Here is an 18,764-nt window from a genome sequence, read left to right on the forward strand (position 1 = left end):
AATAAAATAAAAATCTTTAATTATACAAAATATCAGGTTAAAAATTTATCCATGATTACTCTGGCTTCCTATAAGACATATTACTTGCGATCGTCTTGCATCGTCTTGCCAAGGTGTTGTAGGGGAAATCTATGCCCGAGTGAACATATCCATGCGTTTTTATAGATATAAAAGAAATGATAGCATCGATGAATATTTGAATTACAATTCACCGGCATCCACTCTTAAAGTTTCTGAGTTGTAAACAGCGAAATTAAGGAGTTTCTTGATTTTCTTCAAGCAGTCGAGTGGAGGGACCGTATGGTCCCAATACTTTTCCACATTACCCTCTCGATCAATCAAATACTTATTGAAGTTCCAAGTGGGGCTTCTCCTCGTCTGGCTCTCCAGAAACTTGTACAAGGGATGGGCCTGTTCTCCGATGACGTTGATCTTGGAGAACATTCGGAATTGGACTTTGTATTTCTTCCTTACAAAGCGATGTATGGCAGAGTTGCGGTTAGGTTCCTGGCTACCAAACTGGTTACAAGGGAAAGCAAGGATAACGAAATGGTCGACTGAGAATCTGGATTGAAGGTCAACGAGCTGTTTGTAGTGGAGGTCAGTGTAACCACACTCGCTGGCTACATTGACGATGAGAACGACCTGAAAAAAAAAAAAAAAAAAAAAAAAAAAAGTTAAGGAATTGGATATTCACTATCAATCAATTATTTTACACGTTGCGTTCCAGAAGCTATTTAAATCCCGTTTATAATACGGGCATACAGAGGAACCAGTCAGAAAACAAGTGTCCGTTTTTTCATGGGGAAACAAGTGGTGTTCCCAGACTTGGCATTATAAATGAGTGGAGTTTTTTTTTTTTAATCATATTTTTTAAAATTTTCTTCCATTATTTTACACGTTGCGTTCCAGAAGCCATTTAAATCCCGTTTATAATACGGGCATAAAGAGGAACCAGTCGGAAAACAAGTGTCCATTTTATCATAGGGAAACAAGTGGTGTTCCCAGACTCGGCATCATAAATGAGTGGAGTTTTTTTTATCTTTTTTTTTTTTCTCCGGGTTTCTCCAGTGTTCGGCACAAAACCTCACACACAGCTCTGACTTTGATCAGTCCAAAGGCTGTTTAAGGGTATAGCATGGATAAAATCTCCAGGGTCTTTAAGGCTGCCCGTATCAGCGGGTTATTTAATTAAAAGTAGTAGACGCATAGTCACTAGGACAAAAATTAGTGTGAGATTTGTCTGTTATCTGTTTGACCTGCTTTTATGTGAATAATTAATGTCACGCTGTACACTTATGAAAAAAACTGTATCTTTGAAAAAATCTGATATTTCTTATATGGAAGATTCTTTGCCAGTCGTTCTCAGATAAAGATTAGAAGTATGATTCAGTCAGTAATAAAAGAGGCTCCATTTGATACCCAGTGTGTGACATGCATCTTTGACCTTAATGTAGCTACGTGGCGATTCTCAAGATCACTATAAAATCCTATAGGAATTCTAGTATTTTACCTAATCGAAATTCCGCAGTAAACATGTAATGAAATATAGTAACTACATAGATCAAGGGTTTATTGTTTAGTTTGAGCTTACATGTAAATGCCTATTTGTTGAGTACATTGGAAGGGTTTCACATGTAATACTGACAGTGACTTACAGCACGTTGAACGGTACGGCATCCATAACACTGAAATGGCTTTTATTCTGTCTGCACGCTTTTGCGTTTGCCGTAGCTCTGAAATGGCTTTCCATTGTGCTGTTAATGTTTATAATGAAAACACCGCAAAAACTTTCTACGAAGTCGCCGTATTTTATTTTATTTTTCTAAAGGGAGGCTCGTTATCCGTGGACGGATAGATAAACCCGTGAAAAAGGTATTAGACTTATACATTTTATTAGACCAGAATTCCATTGTTGTCTTTCGTGTCTACACGTTGACCAATATTTTTTTATTTCACGGGTTAAATGCCTTCACTCTATTACAGCACATCTTAGAACAGACATCTAGCTAAAGCATACCTTGCCGCGAAAATGATCCCCCATTAGCACGTCCCTTCCATAGATATCCTTTGCAGTAATGTCGTAGAACTTCGAACATATGGAGAACTTGAAGTTTGCTAGAAAAAACAGGACAAGGGATAGAATTCCGGCAAATGATTTGCAGTCCTTCATCTTCGATCTTTTCACGGCGTTCAATCTGCACGACTTTAACCGGCCAGGAGATCCTATCGTACATAACTCCACAGGGATCCCATGACATTACTTTCTTAACTTAAAAATAAAAGACAAAGAAAATTAAATGAGCATTTTTAAAAGTTATTTTTTAATATGATGATCAGCTAGATTTTTCTTAATATACCAATAATATTCGTTGCAAATCATCTTTTTTCTGTCGGTTTGTTCTTCATAATTGGGCTACCTGTGGATTGCATGTTTATTTTCAATGTTTACCCGTAGCATAGCATAAGCCAATCAGAACATCCGTACTATACATCAACCAATCAGAATCGTCCTTATAACACAGACAGCTGTTGTAGCGCGTCTTTCGAATGCTGAATGAGAAAGCAAATTTTCCAAACTCAGCTAAATTTTTCTATAAAAAGCGATAAATTTTCACTTAAAAATGTCTCGTTTTAACTTCGAATCGGAGTTGGATGATCTCCTACGTCTTGATGCACCTATGGGTAAAGGACCAGTGCCAAGGTGGCAAAGAAAAGCGAATTCAGACCGCTCTCATTCACCGCTTCGTTCCTCACGGTTGAATACGAGTAGCAAAACTCCTTCGAAAACTCCAAAATCCAAGACTCCAAGGACCTCAAAAACACCCAAAACACCTTCCGAAGACAGATTCATCCCATGTAGAAGTAGTATGAACTTTGAGACCAACTACTACAAAATGGTTTCGACGGAGAGCGACGACCAAGAGAATGAAAGCCCTTCGAAGAAGGACTACAAGAAGAACGTCTCGGAAAATTTGAATGGAGGCGAAGCGAATGCTAGAATTCTTGCTTACAAAACTAAAGCACCTACTCCGAGAGAAGGTATAAAAGTAAAAAAAGCATTTATGTTCATGTCTTTATAATGTCGGCTACTTTAATTTGTCGGCTTGTCTATCTTTTCTTGTGCACATTTTCTTTGAAGAACTAAGCTATGGCGAAGCGCCTTCGGAACACCTTTGAGTCCGTTTACCGGTGTATAAATTACACGGCTTTGATTTGAGGGAAAAAAATAACTAATTGTTAATAAAGACTAAATGATGTATGCGAATATAACAAAGATTTACTATCGTTATTTTTTATAGGTCATATGAACGACCTTCGTGTGCTATACAGCCAGAGCAAGACGACATCTACGACCAAGAAGAAGAATGCTCGCCATATATCACAAGTCCCTGAGAGAATCTTGGACGCTCCAGACCTTCTCGATGATTATTGTACGATCTTCTTTTAAATCTTATTCAATATGTCAACGTCTTTGAACACTGCTGGGTGGGCTGTCTGTGTTTTCTGGGGCATTTGGAATCGTCAAAGACATATTTTAAAAGTTTTTTACTTCATCTATTCTTTATTTATAAAAACATTGGTACCTTTATGTTCACAAAATTTACATATGCCAATGAAAAGGTATTCTTCCTCTCCTCATCATTATCATTGTCATCTTTATCATAATCATCATCACCACCATCATCAAGTGTTATTCTAATATTATAAGTATGACAATATTTTTAGATCTCAACCTGTTGGACTGGAGTTGTAATAACCACCTCGCTGTTGCTCTCGGTGGATTCGTATATCTGTGGAATGCAGGTTCTGGTGATATTGTTCAACTCTGTCAGATGGATTCAACTGATGTCTATATTGGTTCTGTTTCCTGGATAAAAGAAGGGAACTTCCTGGCCGTGGGTGCCAGTGATGGAACTGTTCAGGTAAGCTTGAAGTAAACATAATTTTGAACCTATGATGAGGCTATTGGAGTAATGAAGTATTATGCTCCTGCATATATTATATATCAATGAGCAAGGATCATTGCAAGATATATGAATAAAGTATTGATGGGATATTATTAATTTATTTTTTATTATCTTTAGCTGTGGGATGTAGAGAAACAGAAAAGAGTTCGCAACATGACAGGTCATCCATCAAGAGTGGGTTCTCTCTCATGGAATTCATACATAGTTTCAAGGTGAACTTCCATTGCTCATGGCCTATTAATAGGCCCTTTGCAGTTAACAGTCACGTGTGTGTACTGGTGAGCAAAATTTTTATATTTATTTTAAATTGGCGATTCTTTTTAGCTACTTGTAAAGAACTGGATGAAACGGTGTGTAACCAGTGTGTCAAGAAATGCAGTTTTATTACAATCTCTCGAAACAGGTTGTAGACATTTTGTTTGCTCACCAGTATATTTCGCCCATTGGAATCAAGATGTTCATTCATTTGCTCTCAGTGCATTAATAATCAAGTGATTACTGAGCTGCAAAGGGCCTATTAGCAATAAATCCATAAATTATGATTTCCACAAGTATCAATTATACTAAATTTAGAAATGTTAGGCCTCTTTTTGTGAAATTCCATGTAAGTTTGAAGATTTGGTTCAGCACTCTTGCAAAGAATGCTTTCATGCTCATTTATATAAGTTAGCCCATTTTTGGAGTGCATGTTATTATAGCTGCCTTGTTAGTTGACAATAGCAAATCATTCCTCTTGTTAGATCAACCAGCATGGTGACTGTTTCATTGTTATTTATATCTCAAGAGTTTTGAGTCATGTGGTTGCATACCAAGAATACAAAGCAGAGTAAAAGTTCCAGTACCCCCACCCCCTCAAATTAATCCAAATGAATATAACATTGCTATATTTCATTCCTTAAAAATTTTGCTTAATTCAGTGGTTGCCGAAGTGGTGCAATTCACCATCATGATGTGCGTGTTGCTGAGCATCACATAGCCACTCTACAAAGACACACACAAGAAGTATGTGGTCTAAAGTGGTCACCAGATGGAAAACTACTAGCAAGTGGTGGTAACGACAATATCTTGAACATCTGGGATGCTAGTGTTAACACAAGTACTTTGAATGAAACTCCTCTGTTTTCATTATCTGATCATCAAGCCGCTGTCAAGGTTAGCGTTGTTTTTTTATGTACTGTGAAGCTGATTAAAAATTGAAACAGCTTCTTCGCTGTTCAGTAAGGCAGCAAAGTGAAAAAAGTGATGAAAAGCACTGAAGGAAACCCACTCAAGAAGTACAAAGAAAAGCACGAACCATAGACAGGTGGTCAAGTTAGATACCTTTAACTGAATAAAATACCACTTATTTTTTAGGCACTAGATTGGTGTCCATTCCAGCGTAATGTTCTAGCCAGTGGTGGAGGAACTGCCGATAGAAATATCAAATTCTGGAATGCCTCAACTGGTGTGTGCTTGAATAGTATTGACACCAAGTCTCAGGTTAGTATATAACAACAGGAGGTACAAGCATAGTAGCCTGCGTGGGGGCTCTAGGGGATTGTGACCATAAGAAAATTGTCTCACAATCCTTAAAGTAGTCTTTTAAAAAAAACTGTGTACTTGTTTGTGGGACAAAATGTTATTTTTACTGGGAAAACTGCTGCGATGGTGACTGGTTTGTTGTCTGAGTTGCAGCCATGAATTAGAGCAATCAAATAGTTCCTTGCTGATTGTTGTTACATTCATAATAGGTTGTTTTATCAACCATAAATTTAATAAATATGATCTGAGCTTTCGACCTACAGTACACATGCCATGGTTTGATCGCGTTTTTCTTTGTCAGTTATTCATTTCCCTGAGGATGGCCAAGTAGGCCAAAAGCTCCGATCATATTTATTAAATTTATGGTTGATAAAACAAACTATTATGAATTAGAGCAATGTTTACGAATCATTTCTCCAACATGATCAATGATAATAATGATAAAATACATATTATAAATGGTATATATCAGGTATGCTCCATCATATGGTCCAAAGAGTACAAAGAATTAATATCAAGCCATGGATATGCACAAAACCAGTTGATTATCTGGAAGTATCCAAGCATGACCAAAGTCACAGAACTAACTGGCCATTCCTGCCGAGTTCTCCATATGGCCATGAGCCCTGATGGCCAGACTGTCGTTTCTGCTGCAGCTGACGAAACTCTTCGTTTATGGAAGTGTTTTGCTACAGATCCACAAAAGAAGAAAACTAAATCATCATCGTCTATGACAAGTGCAATCATTAGGCAAGGAATTCGTTAATTGTGATTACATCACGAATAAATCAATAAAAAATTAAGGGTTACTGTTGGTTTTTTTATACCATGTACAAAGACATATAGTATACATATTTTATATATATTTGAGCATATTATAAATAAGACCAAAATTTCTAGTGTAAAATCATAGAAGCGTTAAAAAATTACCAAGAATGTAATTAGACTTCATGTCACTTTGTACTATGTTTTTAATAATTATTAAAAGGTCTAAATTACTTTTTTTGTAGTCTTCTGCAAGCACCTCTATGCGTAACTGTATTTACATTTTTTTGATTTCGCATTTCTAACAGTAAATATAGTAAGAAATATCCCTATGATGTGAATTTTTTAGGTTTTACAAAGACCATTAAACACGACATCCCACTTTATTACATGTAAGGGCCCTGACCAATGGCCCAACATTTGACCCAACATTTAGCCAACATTTGTAAGCAGAATGGTGGCAGGTTGTTGTGTTGTAAAAAAAACCAGCATGATAAATGTAGAGCCCAGCATTCATCCAACATTTTTCTATTACTGTTTTATAATATCAAATACTTCCAAAATCACAATAAAGCAACGCTCACATTACAATTTGGATAGCTACAAATAGTCAAATCATCAGAAAAAAATTGGGAAACTCATGTTGTGACCATTTGAAGCTCTCTTAAAACACTCATTAATAATTCATAAGCTTATGGTCCAATTGGAGCCACCATACACGTCACGTGCATGGACCTTTATACCCGATAAAGTCCTCTTCATTAGTATTCAAGTGATTTTATATAAAGACACGTGTCTTTATATAAAGACCATTCGAATACTGTGAGGATGACCTCATCAGAGATGAAATATGCATCCAAATTTAGATGAAGACTTAGAGCCTCATCAAGGTCATAGTCAACCCTAAAAATCTTTGACTAACGTGCCTATCTTTGCCTTGGCACGCAATATCCAACGTGTGGGAGCTTCTGATGAATCTGGTTGCGCATGCCCGTGACGTCAAATCTCTATCGAAGTATAATAATCCATGTTGGTGACGTGTATGGTGGCTCCAGTTGAACCAAAATCTTATAAATTGTTCATGAATGTCTTGAGCAGTTCAAAAAACTCGTAGATCGTGTTTTATCAGGCATAAAACACTCCTCGTTTTTTAAACACTACATAAAGGTCACGTGAGTTAACCATAATTCAAAATGTGATCGATCATTATCATTTTTGGTGGTGCTAACAGTTTAGTGATTTTGGTAGTAAAAGGGACATGTTTTTACAGTCCTTTTCAATAACACAAATGGAATCCTACAATTTGTGACTATGGAATGTCGTGTAATTATGATGATTCCTTGCATACTATTGAGAATGACTGTAATGTAGGTATCTATTTATCGAGTGTCCAGTGATTTTTCTCTTGCAATGACAGATTCTTCAAACTTTATCATTAGGGTGGTTCCTTTATGCCAATGTGCAGTTACTTTTGCTGGCTAAAACATCAAAAGAAATAAACACCTAATGAAAATCTTGTAGCTTCATATAAACAAAAAAGTGAGTCCAAAAACTAGAATCTCAAATCAGACCACAGGCAGCCAACCAGTATTGTTGTGGCTTGGTCCTGATAGTATTAAAATTCTACATTTCTAGATATTTTCAAAACTAGTAGGGCACCTTATTAGCCAATATATATATATATATTTGGGCAACTTGTGATATGACCATGGGATGATAACTTACAAAGTTACAGCCATGAAGTACAGCTTCCACAATGCCACCAATGAATGATGCGCAATTCAAACTGCCTATAATTAGCAAAAAAATATGAATTATCAAAATGGCCTAAATATGCACAAAAATTACTTAGTTTAATATTTATAAACACTACAGAAACTGCCTATTTCTATGTGCTTTGGCTTCAGTCAAGTCTGAGTAGTAAGCTTTAATATTGACAAAAGCCAAAACATTCCAAGGTCATGTAAGGTCAAGTAGAAAAATTCAACAACTCACCTTTGTCCTTGGGCACTGAGATAAATTTATTAACTAATGGCTCTTTTTCAATAATATAATCTAATATTTAGTTAAAGAACAAGTACATAAAAATTATATAGTGTATCAGGGCTAAAACTAATGGCCAGGGCCCAGGTTGTACGAAGCCTGGATAGTGCTATCTGGTGGATTTTTCAGTTATCATATTTCAAGTTTAATATATGGCGAAACTAATAAATAAATAAATAAATAATAAATCAATCAATCAATCAATCCAGTGGAAGACAATGCTGTTTTCCAATAAATTTATCCAATGGATAAGATTTATCCATCAGATAGTACTATCCAGGCTTTGTACAACCAGGCCCAGTCATAATTGGACAATGTCCTGCCAGAATTGGACCTAATTTAGAGCTAATTTGGCTCTAAAAATGGTGTGTTAATGAGACAAGCAGCTTAGACTGGCTGTACATTAGGATACATGTCCTATCATCATCGTTGGCTTGCTCTAACTTGTCAGCTTCTTTTCCAAACAAGGACTGGAGCAAAAAGAAATAATTTGATTAGAAAATTTAAAATGGAATATGTTATGTATGGGCAAGCTATAGATTTGGTATCCTTATATTTTGGGGTGAGGTGATGGCAGGTATCAGTGGTGGATGGCAGTGGTGCATGTGTTTGGGGCTAGAGGATTCGATATGTAGAGGGCATTTCATTTTTACAATTTCAAATTTATAGTGTGTTATTTTGATTCAAAATTTTCAGATCTTGATCATAAGTTTGAACCAAGGAAGGAAACTAAAAACTTATGGCTAGTGGGGAGGGGATAGGGGCAGTATTGCTTGTGTCACAGTTTTCTCTCAAATTGTTTCAAGATTTAATCTGTAGAAAATTAACAATAATTCATTGCTGAATTCATTTACCTTCCATAGTACAGACTTAATAAAGAGTAAGATGTTAAGGACTCTAACTTCTCTCTTCAACCCTTTCTCCCTCAAGACTAGAACATCAAGGATTCTTGTCCCGACGTGTTGTCCTAGCTCTGAAAGTCTATAAAAGTATTTGAAAGTGAATTGGATAATTGTATTAATGTGATCAAGTAATGAATTCTACGAGCTTACTTTGTTTGAAGTTCGGGGACAGTGTAAACTCTATTCTGACAATATTGAACCATTTCTGAGAAGAGCAACGCAAATGTACTGCAATTGATCTGGAATACGAAAAAAAAAGATAGTAAGTTCTAAATGAATTACTTATCTACTTAATAACGCTAAGTATACCTCATTTCTGCCTTTACTGAGAGGTCTGTCGAGGATATTAGCAGAACGACTTCTTCCTAATCGGGCCTCCATTTTGTTTTTTCCTTCAAGAGACACGACTTAACCACAGGAAGCCCACGCAACATCTCTCATTATTGTAACCATCTCGGTTGGCACTCGTTCACAAAGCTTTAAAAGGACGGCCGATGACATGGCACGGCCGATTAGTATGCATTTTTTCAAATGATTAGCATGTTTTGATTATCTAATTTCTAAAATAAGACAGGAAGACAGGAAGACTGAAAAAGAAAAAGAAAAGCCATGGGGAAATTGGATAAACTGTTAGAAAAAAAAAATGATCCGTCAAATTTAATGCGAGTGCAAAAAGTAAAAAATCTTTCTTTCAAACGGTGGCATTTGGACTTGAATTCACAACAAAAATTAAAAAACAAAAAACAAAAAACGATTCAATGGTGCCATACCCCCGAGACATCCGCAGAGCTGAGGCGGCGTATGGACTTCGGACCTGACGGCAATTAAATCCTTCTGCCCTTGGGTGTACGAATTACGCAAGAAAATGTTCTAGCCGAAGCATCAGGGGAGAGACCAGCCAGCCCCCAGACCATAACAGCTAATCCCTTGCATCTCTGCCACGCACGGAATCGGTTAAAAAAATGATGTTAAAAAGTCTAATCTTTCTGGTGCATTGTTTTCACGGCCTATTGTTATGCTGATTCCGTAGAACCGTGGCTCAGTGGAAAAAACTTGGGCATCGCAGATACCAAGTCAAGCCCGGCAGAGGGGAGTTAGTACTTAGATGGGTAACCTAAACATGATACCTACTCAAACGAAATTTTGATCGTAAATATTCTTTTTCGATGAAGTAAACTAACCGGCTATCATCCAACGAACATGGCTTGAACTTTTTCTAGAAAAATTCTTTAAATTGACTAGAATTTCTTTCAGAGAAACTAACAAAATTTAAAATTTGAAGGGCATTTAACTGATTTGCACCTGGAAGCTTGTCTATATTTATTTTTATTTTTATTTTTGTTTTGTTTTGCGTTGATTCAAATATAAATGCAGCTTTTCGATTACGAAAAAGGTCCTTTGAATGGATGTAAAGAGTTCTCAACCTCGTGGTCTCAACTTAGTTCACGTGCACATCCAGTGAAAGGACCTTTGAACTATCTTATCATTGTTGAACCATATATTCCTCCATTCATTGTCCATTAGGTTTCTTTTGAACTATTTTATTTTACATTTTGGTCTGCGCTGACCAAAACCACATATAAAACTTGGATTCAGAAAAAGCTTAAGAAGCGTTTGATGCTTATAAAATATTTCCTTTTCTTCTCTATCTAGATAAAAAGGACCGTAATTGACAAAGGGAATACAGTGGGTTTAGGAGTAGATTAGTAGCTTCAAATCAACTTCATGTGAACTTCATGCTAGCAAAATAATTATCATATCCTTGATTTGGTAAAGGGTAAAGAGGTAGGTCTAAAAGTGTAAAGTTAGGATCTTGTTAAGGCGTTTCTAATATGAATCAGAACAATGGGCTCCCTGTGGTATCTTCACCTTCGTCGCACCACAGGCAGTCCATACTTTTAAATAATAAACAATAAACGCACACCATAAATTAATATGTATATTTCAACACACATGAAAATCACTACTCACGTTTTCTGTTTTCACTTGAATAGCATTGATCGATTTGGGGATACGGTACAGAATCTCCATTCGTTTGGAATAAAGAAGTTATCTATTTACCCTTTGCTGTATCTATGGTAACTGTACGCCGCTCAATTTTCTTTTTTAGTAGTCTATAGGTTGTCATCTGAAACGAAGACAAGCGAGGAGTTTTCGAACGTCTTTTTCGATTTCTTGTTTGATAAAAAAGAAAAGAAATAAGAAAATAAGTGGAAGAAATTTGCATATTCTCGTCGAGTACCCTTTAACGTATCCTTCTCATAAAAGCCATAATTTTTCATTAATCTTTAAAAATAACTGCGTCAAAGTAATTTTTCTAGTAACGTTAGACTTTTGACGATGATTTCAAGTCGAAATATTAAAGTAAAAATTTTCTTTGTTCCGACACTCCACCTAGCAAAAGTCCGATCCAAGGAGTGAATCCAGATCCTGATTTTCCACAATTTTGGATTTTGAGGCAAAAAGTAACGAATTCTAAAAGAGCAAGAAAAATGGGGATCAATCGTGTAATTTGTTTTGTTTTGGTCGTAAAGGAAATGAAATTAATAGCACCAAAAGTATGGACCCGCACGCCACTTGTACGCCTATACAACGCACCCACCTCCCCAAGGTACAAGGTACTACAATTGGCCTTTCTGGGGCCAAAATTTAGCGCTTACTAGCACTGCTATGCAGATTGAAAGGTTGTTCTTTTTCCGCAAAACCAGACCAAACATACTAAAATCCAATGCGACTTCTGTTTTATCCGCGCTGTGACTTTGATTCGCAGGAGTATCGATAACTATGCTAAAGATTATCCAAACACGGTTTCTATATATTGTAAATGAATCAATCGTAAAATTTGGTTACTTTTTATTTGCGGCTCTATATCTAATCGTCGAATCGCACGATATCCCATTTAGCCAGGCTGTTGTCCTTACACTATGTTTTAAGAAAACGCAACTGCACGGTACGCGGTCTGTAACTATGGTAAATCCAGACTTACTTTCTATCCGTTTTGACAAGCTGAAAAGTGGAGCAAGGAAAAAAAAATTGCAAGCCTGTTGTATCGGATAAAAAGGATGTCCACTACTGGATTGGTCTGTAAAAAAAGCTTCAAAATGGCTTTAAATGTGAGGCCTTCAATGTACGGGTAAAGACTACTACATCCTGGGCGATGAGGGACTACATAAAATATACAGTAAATGTATGTAATTTGGGCTGTGAGGTAATCGTGGGATGCACTCTACTACACCCGGTGTAATCTTTTCCTCAAAACACACCATCCATTCACAAGCTAATTAATCCTTCACACGCTTCAGAATTACGCCTTCTGTCGATGTAATTTCTAAAATAAGCTTACTTTGGTGTCCTTTTGAGTGTTGTGATCTTTGTAAAACTAGCTACTCCGAGCTCCTTCACACGCTTCAGAGTGACGCCTTCTCCTGTCAAGGGTACCCCCCTCCCCCCAGCGGATTTGATTTGATTCAAAATATGCTAATAATTTGACAAAATACATCAGCCGTCTTTTTGAAGCGTTAAAAAAGTTTGAAAACTTTGATTTTCGGAGATTTTCTGTGCATTTTAAGAAGTTTCTTTTGTTTTCATTTCCGGGATTCCTGTGGTAAGGATTGGTCACCCTGTGGTTAAGCAAGATGGCGGACGAACGCAAGGAAAGAAGAACTGTTGTAGAGCGTTATTTTACTCGAGGTTACATGACAGGTAAGCCACTGAACAATACGAAAAGAATCAAGAACATTGATATATCTCATACGAAACTCCAACGGTCTTTATAAGCACCTCAGTGAAATATTTTCTGGTGAAATAAAGTTTTTAAAATTAGCGTTTCTTCATGCGCAAGCTTCATCCCTGTTTTCTTTATTTTTAGATATAAATGGAAACCCAGGAGAAGACCAATGTGTTCTGCTACATTCCAATAAGTAAGACATATATAATTCTTTTATTCTTTGGAGGTTTTTGCGTTGTTTTAAACTATTCTGTTATTTGAAAAAACTTTTTTTTTCTCCCTCCACTTCAGGATATGTGTTATTACCATTTCACCCCAACACCCAGCAGTCAAAAACGGGTCAAAAGTAACCGATATTAACTTCCAAGTCAGCCTCAAAGTCAACAGGCTTGATAGTAAAGCTGTTGGCAAGTCTAAGAAGGGAGCTCAATGGCTAATGCCTGATTCACCTCTCTGTGAAATTTCTTGTTCTGATGGAAAAAAATATATCTTGAATAGGTAGGACAAGACCTATCCTGCTAGCAGAGTCTCCCTCGAATCACCAACAAGGGAGACTCTGCTTGCAGGGAACACTAGACCATGTACCATTTAGTATTTAGAGGAGCACGGGGGTATTCCACTCATTTGGTAAAAAAATTGGTGTCTCATTCTGAAGCTAATGTAGGGTCAAAAGGATTGACCCTACCCAAAGTTTAATTTTAAAGTTTTGTAAGCCTTAAAATTATTTTTATTCCATGTCAGTCAACTTCCCTTGAAAGTCTTCTAATTTCAATTTTGTTTTTGCTAGTTGTATGAAAGGCAAACTTATTGAAATTAATGAAGAATTGATCATGAATCCTGGGATCATAAAGTCAAAGGTAAGATATCTGGTTGAGCTGCATTGTATTATGGACTGTTACATGCATTAAACTGTGCTTTTGCTGTGTATGTAATCTAAACAGGTAAAGCAATGAAACTTGGATAAAAAAAGCTCCATAAAAATCGACCCCTATTCAATCTGAGCTGCACTCCGTAGCCAGAAATGAGTCATATGGCAACTGCCTATGGTGCCTTTAAATGCCTTTGACTCAGCTATGTTGAGCCGCATCCTTCACAATTCAGCTATTCAGTAAGAGCTGCAAGAAAGGATGAATAGCTACTCCAAATAGTTTAGGAGACTATAATTTATTAAACCAGAGGGTAGGAAAGATGCATAACATTGGACAAATGACTTGAAAAGATGGTTGGAGGCATATTGCCAATTTTTTGGACAATGCAGGAGCATTACGAACCTTGAAGGCTGGGGGAAGGAATATAATTTCACCCTTCATCTCACCTTGGTAAGTTTTATTGTGAATAAATTGTTTTCTTTTCAACTATATTTGCAGCCAGAAACAGAAGGATACATTGCAGTAGTTCTGCCGAAATTGCAAGAAGTTACTCTTTATTTTGATAAACTACATACCCCAGAACAATATAACAAAATACTAGAAGAAAGAAAAATTGTGAGCAATGACACTGGTGAGTCGTTAAAATAGCTTGAATTCTTAGCTCTTGTATTTAGACAGTTTCATGTTTCCATAGCAACTCTTCATGGAAGAGTTAACACTGGGCAATAATTTCTCTCTCTCTCTCTCTCTCTCTCTCTCTCTCTCTCTCTCTCTCTCTCTCTCTCTCTCTAGTGGGGCAAAAGGTTCTCAGCTGGTTGTACTCAACTTCAACTTACCAACTTTTTGTGACAGGAGAATGAAGGCATATTTTGTTTCTTTTAAAGGAGAGGAATCTGATGAAGTAAAAATTACCTCAGAAGTCACATGAATAATGGACTGAAAGAAATAACATCAAATATGGTAAAAGATTTGTGCGGCCCTGTAGTTCTATTCAATCTGTACCGGTAGGTCATGCAATGACTTCATCAGCAACCAAGTCAGCATCTTGTCAGCTCAAATACATCAGCATAACTCAAAACAATGATGGGAAATACGAGTCTCAAGATGACAGCGCAAAAGTTTTTTTTTTTTTATTGTGTCGCGCCGCCATCTTCAAGGCTTTCGTTCTCATCAGGGAATAAAAAAGCTACAAAACACATCAAAATCTGCATGAAAAATTCTCGTTTTTTGTAGCTTTGAAAATTACCAATAAAATATCCGTTAAAAATAACGATTTTTATAATAGTATTGTTTTCGAAGATTCCTTTTGCTTCATGAGTTGTCCCCGAAAATATATTGGCCTCGTTTGCTTTATTTTTTGCTTTCAGTTAATTTTTAGACAATTGCTGAATATGCGGTGGCTTATTGAGCTCTTTCTGGTTAACAAGTAAGAGCCACTAGGGTCCCAGCCAGGCTCTGAGGTCGAGCTGGAGTGGAAACTACCAAAGCGCGCGCATTTTATTGACGCATTTGACGTCATAAACACTGCGTCAGTCGCCTCTGGTTTAGATCCGGCCGGCAACCACATAGCCGGGATGGTTTTGTGGCAGGCCATCAAAAGTCTTGAAATTCTCGACAAACCAGAATCGATATTCAATCGACGCTTGGCAGCCAATCCTTACTACCCATTCCAGAAGGACCACGAAAAGAGTAAGCTTATTTTTAATTCCTTTTTTTTAATTTCCGTTAGTTTTCTTCCGCGTGCGCGTCTTGCGAAAGTTCGACATTTCCGGATTTTTCAGCCCATGATTTTTTGAAAAAAATTGAAAAAATTATTGAAATCTAAACTTCTCTTTCTCATTGAACAACAACCTGAAATGATTTCGTTCAACTTAGGTGTTGCGTTTATGATTTACGCTAATTTCTTCGAAAAGTACGTTGTCTTTTGAACATGCACTTCGCTTTTTACTACAAATCCCCGAGGTATGCATTTTCTTGCGTTATTTTCGTATTTTTTGGTGATCTCTTCCACTTTTTTCTGGTAAGTTACTTGGCACATTTTTTTATCGTATCGTATGTGCTGATTTTCCATCTGATAAAATTACTGATTATTTTCTATTAATCTTCAGAGTTTGTCCTTCATTTGGATAGACGTAGGTATTACTATGGGGTTTTCATGGCGTTTGCCTGTGCGCTGATCGTCGCTGTTTGGTTGATGATAGATGAAGCAAACGTGAGTAAAACATATCAGTCATCTTACATTTCAGCTCTTGTTACCATCACTAAGGGGAATGTGTTATATAAACTCATGATCTGTACAGGTAGTGAGATTCGATTTAGAAAACTTCATTTTAAAACTCCAATGCGGTTAGAAAGAAGCACTTAGCGCCACTAAAAAAATACAACATTAATTATTTTCATATCCTTTTTTTTCACGTGAAAAATATTTGTTAGTTTTTTTTCTTTTTCTTTTTTTTTTCCCTTTTTTTTTTTTTTTTTTTTTTTTTACTTTTTTTTTTTTTCTTTTCTTTTCTTTTTCTTTTTTTTTTTTTCTTTTTTTTTTTTTTTGTTCTTTTCTTTTTATTATTATTATTATTTTTTTTTTGCCTTTTGTTTGTATTATATTCTAACCCTTTTCATTAACCCTTTCTCTGCAGCAATACTTATTGTTTCCCTTCCTGGTTGGCTTTATTTCCACATTATTTGCATTCGATAACAGAGGAGATCGTGTGTGCACCCTAGATCCTGCTACCAAGACCTACGCGGTAGCCATTGGAGAGCACACTTTAGAAGGAGGCGAGTACCGTAACGTGTACATAAGACTGAAGGCTCAGAAACATGGTAAGGAAGGAAACAAAACGATACAATAATTAGCATTGGCCAAAAAAAGCTTTGAGCGTCAAACGGTAGAACCATTTTATTGTGTTGGTGCTTTTTTCGACTGATGAGAACGAAAAAAAATCTTTTTTTATTCTATTTTATTCTTTTTTATTTTTTTCAATTCAATTCCCGAGAGGCGTGGGCATGCAACACCTCTACACACCGAATCGAAATATATATATGGCGACTATTTTGAATGACTGTCGTTCTGGACTGACTAGGCTAATGTTAACCTGAAAGCATAGAAGCGTTTTCTATGAGAGGCTAGTCTCATATATAGTTATTCGAATTAGGAATACAGCAACGGCGGAGATTTCCACACTCACGGACGCGAGTGGAGGAATTCCAGGACGATTGACAATCCCACGCGCCAATATATGGAGACCGTGTAAGGATTGTTGTTACTGTTTTAGGTGCGGGAGCTATGTACTACTATGTGATGTTCAACGGTTACCACGTGTCTGAACAGAAAATCACGTCATACTCCAAGAATGACAAGGTGAGTGTTTAGAGGGGAAAAAGTAATGATATTTTTAAATTAAAATTGACGTTGATAGTTTCTTCAACTGTTGTTAAATAATAGGATCCAAATGGATCCACTTTACTCCACTCTCCATCAGATCTCCAGTTTAAAATCATTTGAAATTTTATAGCCAATAGAGGCTTTGCAGCATCACGTGGTGGCAGCCATGACAGGAGGCAGGAACAATCAATTGAAACTGGTCTGAATTTGATTTACATGAGAAAGAATTCAGTCTACCAGTGGGGAAAAGACTCTATTGTTGTGCCTCCTGTCATGGCTGCCGTCACGTAATGGTGCAAAGCTTCTAAAGAGGCTTTGTAGCCATGACAGGAGGCAGCAACAATTTAACCTGGTCTAATTTGGTTTACATGAGAAAGAATTCAGTCTACCAGTGGGAAAAAGACTCTATTGCTGTGCCTCCTGTCATGGCTGCCGTCACGTAATGGTGCAAAGCTTCTAAAGAGGCTTTGTAGCCATGACAGGAGGCAGCAACAATTTAACCTGGTCTAATTTGGTTTACATGAGAAAGAATTCAGTCTACCAGTGGGTAAAAGACTCTATTGTTGTGCCTCGTGTCATGGCTGCCGTCACGTGATGGTGCACAGCTTCTATAGACCTTATTTGTCGTGATGCAATGTTTTTTCCAATAACAGACCACCTGTCATTCCCTAGAGTATCATTTCTTTGTTTAAAGGCTGCGACGAGAAGATACATGAATATGGATACAGCATAATCAAAGAATCTTACTCAAGGGAATGACATTTGGTCTGTAATGAAAAAACATTGCACCAAAAGGAATAGGTCTATTCAAGGTGGCTATGAAAAACTCATGGTGTTTTGTCTGAGTACATAAATTTGGCGTACTGTGATTGGTCAATAGATGTGTGTACCGTGACCGTGATGTGGGATAATATTTATCAATATATTAATCCAATTAGCGCAACTAACACCATGCTGCTTTTACGATATTTTATTGCAGAAGCTTCGTATTCTTGCTAAACGATTGGCTGAGAATCTAGATTTGAATTTTTTTGACGTCAAAGCCAGCTCAAGGGAACGTATCCTTATCTTGACTTTTTGCACAAGATACAACTATCCTTAAAGTGCAACAACGTGACCGAAAAATCCCTTGAGATATAAATAACAATGAAACATCCGCCATCTAGTTTATTTATATTCATCTTTAACTCAAATCATTTAGACATTATTCGCCATAGATCTGCTGAAGCAAGTCGTGCTGATAACAGAAGTGTTAACAACAGCCTTCCTGTCTAATTAACTCACTTTTCATCTTTATTGCATTTACAAATATTTCGGTGCTATTTTCATTCTAAACGTGCGACTTTCCTTCTACATTACCTTTCATTACTCTTTTTATCTGGTTTTACTGTTTTTCTCTTCTTGTTTAACCTGTTTCACTACTTTTCAAACCAATTGCTGACAAGTTACGACAAAAGAGTATCGATATTAAAATTTTCAAGAATTTCTGTGGTTTTCTCCTTCTTCAGTTCCTCTCGAGGATTACTAAAATTAGTGATTTCATATTCTCACCTTCCTTTGTGTTTTCCTAATATGACAATTTCA

At 36.7% G+C, this 18,764-nt stretch overlaps 5 protein-coding genes across 5 annotated transcripts; 3 read left to right on the plus strand and 2 right to left on the minus strand.

The window, feature by feature from the left end:
- Window positions 1–2: 2 nt before the first annotated feature.
- On the minus strand, window positions 3–2,247 carry LOC116300664 (uncharacterized). The gene is made up of 2 exons (XM_031709575.2): window positions 2,021–2,247; window positions 3–645 (listed from the first exon to the last, which is right to left on the minus strand). The coding sequence occupies exons 1-2, from the start codon at window positions 2,171–2,173 to the stop codon at window positions 202–204; spliced, it is 597 nt and encodes a 198-aa protein (XP_031565435.1). The 5' UTR covers window positions 2,174–2,247; the 3' UTR covers window positions 3–201.
- A 317-nt stretch (window positions 2,248–2,564) lies between these two features.
- On the plus strand, window positions 2,565–6,490 carry LOC116300684 (cell division cycle protein 20 homolog). The gene is made up of 7 exons (XM_031709594.2): window positions 2,565–3,042; window positions 3,303–3,434; window positions 3,730–3,926; window positions 4,089–4,183; window positions 4,889–5,123; window positions 5,325–5,450; window positions 5,965–6,490. Exons 1-7 carry the CDS (start codon window positions 2,625–2,627, stop codon window positions 6,256–6,258), a joined length of 1,497 nt encoding a protein of 498 aa, XP_031565454.2. The 5' UTR covers window positions 2,565–2,624; the 3' UTR covers window positions 6,259–6,490.
- On the minus strand, window positions 6,446–9,604 carry LOC116300667 (trafficking protein particle complex subunit 5-like). The gene is made up of 7 exons (XM_031709578.2): window positions 9,512–9,604; window positions 9,353–9,441; window positions 9,155–9,281; window positions 8,713–8,770; window positions 8,253–8,312; window positions 7,983–8,047; window positions 6,446–7,735 (listed from the first exon to the last, which is right to left on the minus strand). Exons 1-7 carry the CDS (start codon window positions 9,581–9,583, stop codon window positions 7,637–7,639), a joined length of 570 nt encoding a protein of 189 aa, XP_031565438.1. The 5' UTR covers window positions 9,584–9,604; the 3' UTR covers window positions 6,446–7,636.
- Window positions 9,605–12,832: 3,228 nt separating this feature from the next.
- On the plus strand, window positions 12,833–15,073 carry LOC116300651 (protein Abitram). The gene is made up of 6 exons (XM_031709556.2): window positions 12,833–12,904; window positions 13,071–13,122; window positions 13,221–13,427; window positions 13,717–13,786; window positions 14,297–14,429; window positions 14,683–15,073. The coding sequence occupies exons 1-6, from the start codon at window positions 12,838–12,840 to the stop codon at window positions 14,724–14,726; spliced, it is 573 nt and encodes a 190-aa protein (XP_031565416.2). The 5' UTR covers window positions 12,833–12,837; the 3' UTR covers window positions 14,727–15,073.
- A 128-nt stretch (window positions 15,074–15,201) lies between these two features.
- Window positions 15,202–18,665, plus strand: LOC148910904 (cation channel sperm-associated auxiliary subunit theta-like). The gene is made up of 6 exons (XM_089030374.1): window positions 15,202–15,487; window positions 15,907–16,010; window positions 16,435–16,618; window positions 17,071–17,156; window positions 18,160–18,238; window positions 18,382–18,665. Exons 1-6 carry the CDS (start codon window positions 15,373–15,375, stop codon window positions 18,453–18,455), a joined length of 642 nt encoding a protein of 213 aa, XP_088886500.1. The 5' UTR covers window positions 15,202–15,372; the 3' UTR covers window positions 18,456–18,665.
- The last annotated feature ends 99 nt before the right edge of the window (window positions 18,666–18,764 follow it).

Source organism: Actinia tenebrosa, unplaced genomic scaffold, assembly GCF_029948245.1.
Source record: "Actinia tenebrosa isolate PJP-AT-01 unplaced genomic scaffold, QUT_ActTen_1.0 PGA_scaffold15__27_contigs__length_11533743, whole genome shotgun sequence".
NCBI lineage: Eukaryota > Metazoa > Cnidaria > Anthozoa > Actiniaria > Actiniidae > Actinia > Actinia tenebrosa.

Bases quoted from the DNA above. Each gene is read 5' to 3' on its own strand.
- LOC116300664 (XM_031709575.2), bottom strand. From the start codon at position 2,173: ATGAAGGACTGCAAATCATTTGCCGGAATTCTATCCCTTGTCCTGTTT. The intron at 646-2,020 runs GTATGCTTTAGC...TTTTTTTTTCAG, and splicing joins GGGATCATTTTCGCGGCAAG to GTCGTTCTCATCGTCAATGT.
- LOC116300684 (XM_031709594.2), top strand. From the start codon at position 2,625: ATGTCTCGTTTTAACTTCGAATCGGAGTTGGATGATCTCCTACGTCTT. The intron at 3,927-4,088 runs GTAAGCTTGAAG...TATTATCTTTAG, and splicing joins CCAGTGATGGAACTGTTCAG to CTGTGGGATGTAGAGAAACA. The intron at 4,184-4,888 runs GTGAACTTCCAT...TGCTTAATTCAG, and splicing joins AATTCATACATAGTTTCAAG to TGGTTGCCGAAGTGGTGCAA.
- LOC116300667 (XM_031709578.2), bottom strand. From the start codon at position 9,583: ATGGAGGCCCGATTAGGAAGAAGTCGTTCTGCTAATATCCTCGACAGA. The intron at 8,771-9,154 runs GTAAATGAATTC...TTTTTGCTCCAG, and splicing joins TTAAGTCTGTACTATGGAAG to TCCTTGTTTGGAAAAGAAGC. The intron at 8,313-8,712 runs GTATCCTAATGT...ACTAAATATTAG, and splicing joins CAACGATGATGATAGGACAT to ATTATATTATTGAAAAAGAG.
- LOC116300651 (XM_031709556.2), top strand. From the start codon at position 12,838: ATGGCGGACGAACGCAAGGAAAGAAGAACTGTTGTAGAGCGTTATTTT. The intron at 13,428-13,716 runs GTAGGACAAGAC...TGTTTTTGCTAG, and splicing joins AAAAAATATATCTTGAATAG to TTGTATGAAAGGCAAACTTA. The intron at 14,430-14,682 runs GTGAGTCGTTAA...TTTCTTTTAAAG, and splicing joins AATTGTGAGCAATGACACTG to GAGAGGAATCTGATGAAGTA.
- LOC148910904 (XM_089030374.1), top strand. From the start codon at position 15,373: ATGGTTTTGTGGCAGGCCATCAAAAGTCTTGAAATTCTCGACAAACCA. The intron at 15,488-15,906 runs GTAAGCTTATTT...ATTAATCTTCAG, and splicing joins CCAGAAGGACCACGAAAAGA to AGTTTGTCCTTCATTTGGAT. The intron at 18,239-18,381 runs GTATCCTTATCT...CAAATCATTTAG, and splicing joins CAAAGCCAGCTCAAGGGAAC to ACATTATTCGCCATAGATCT.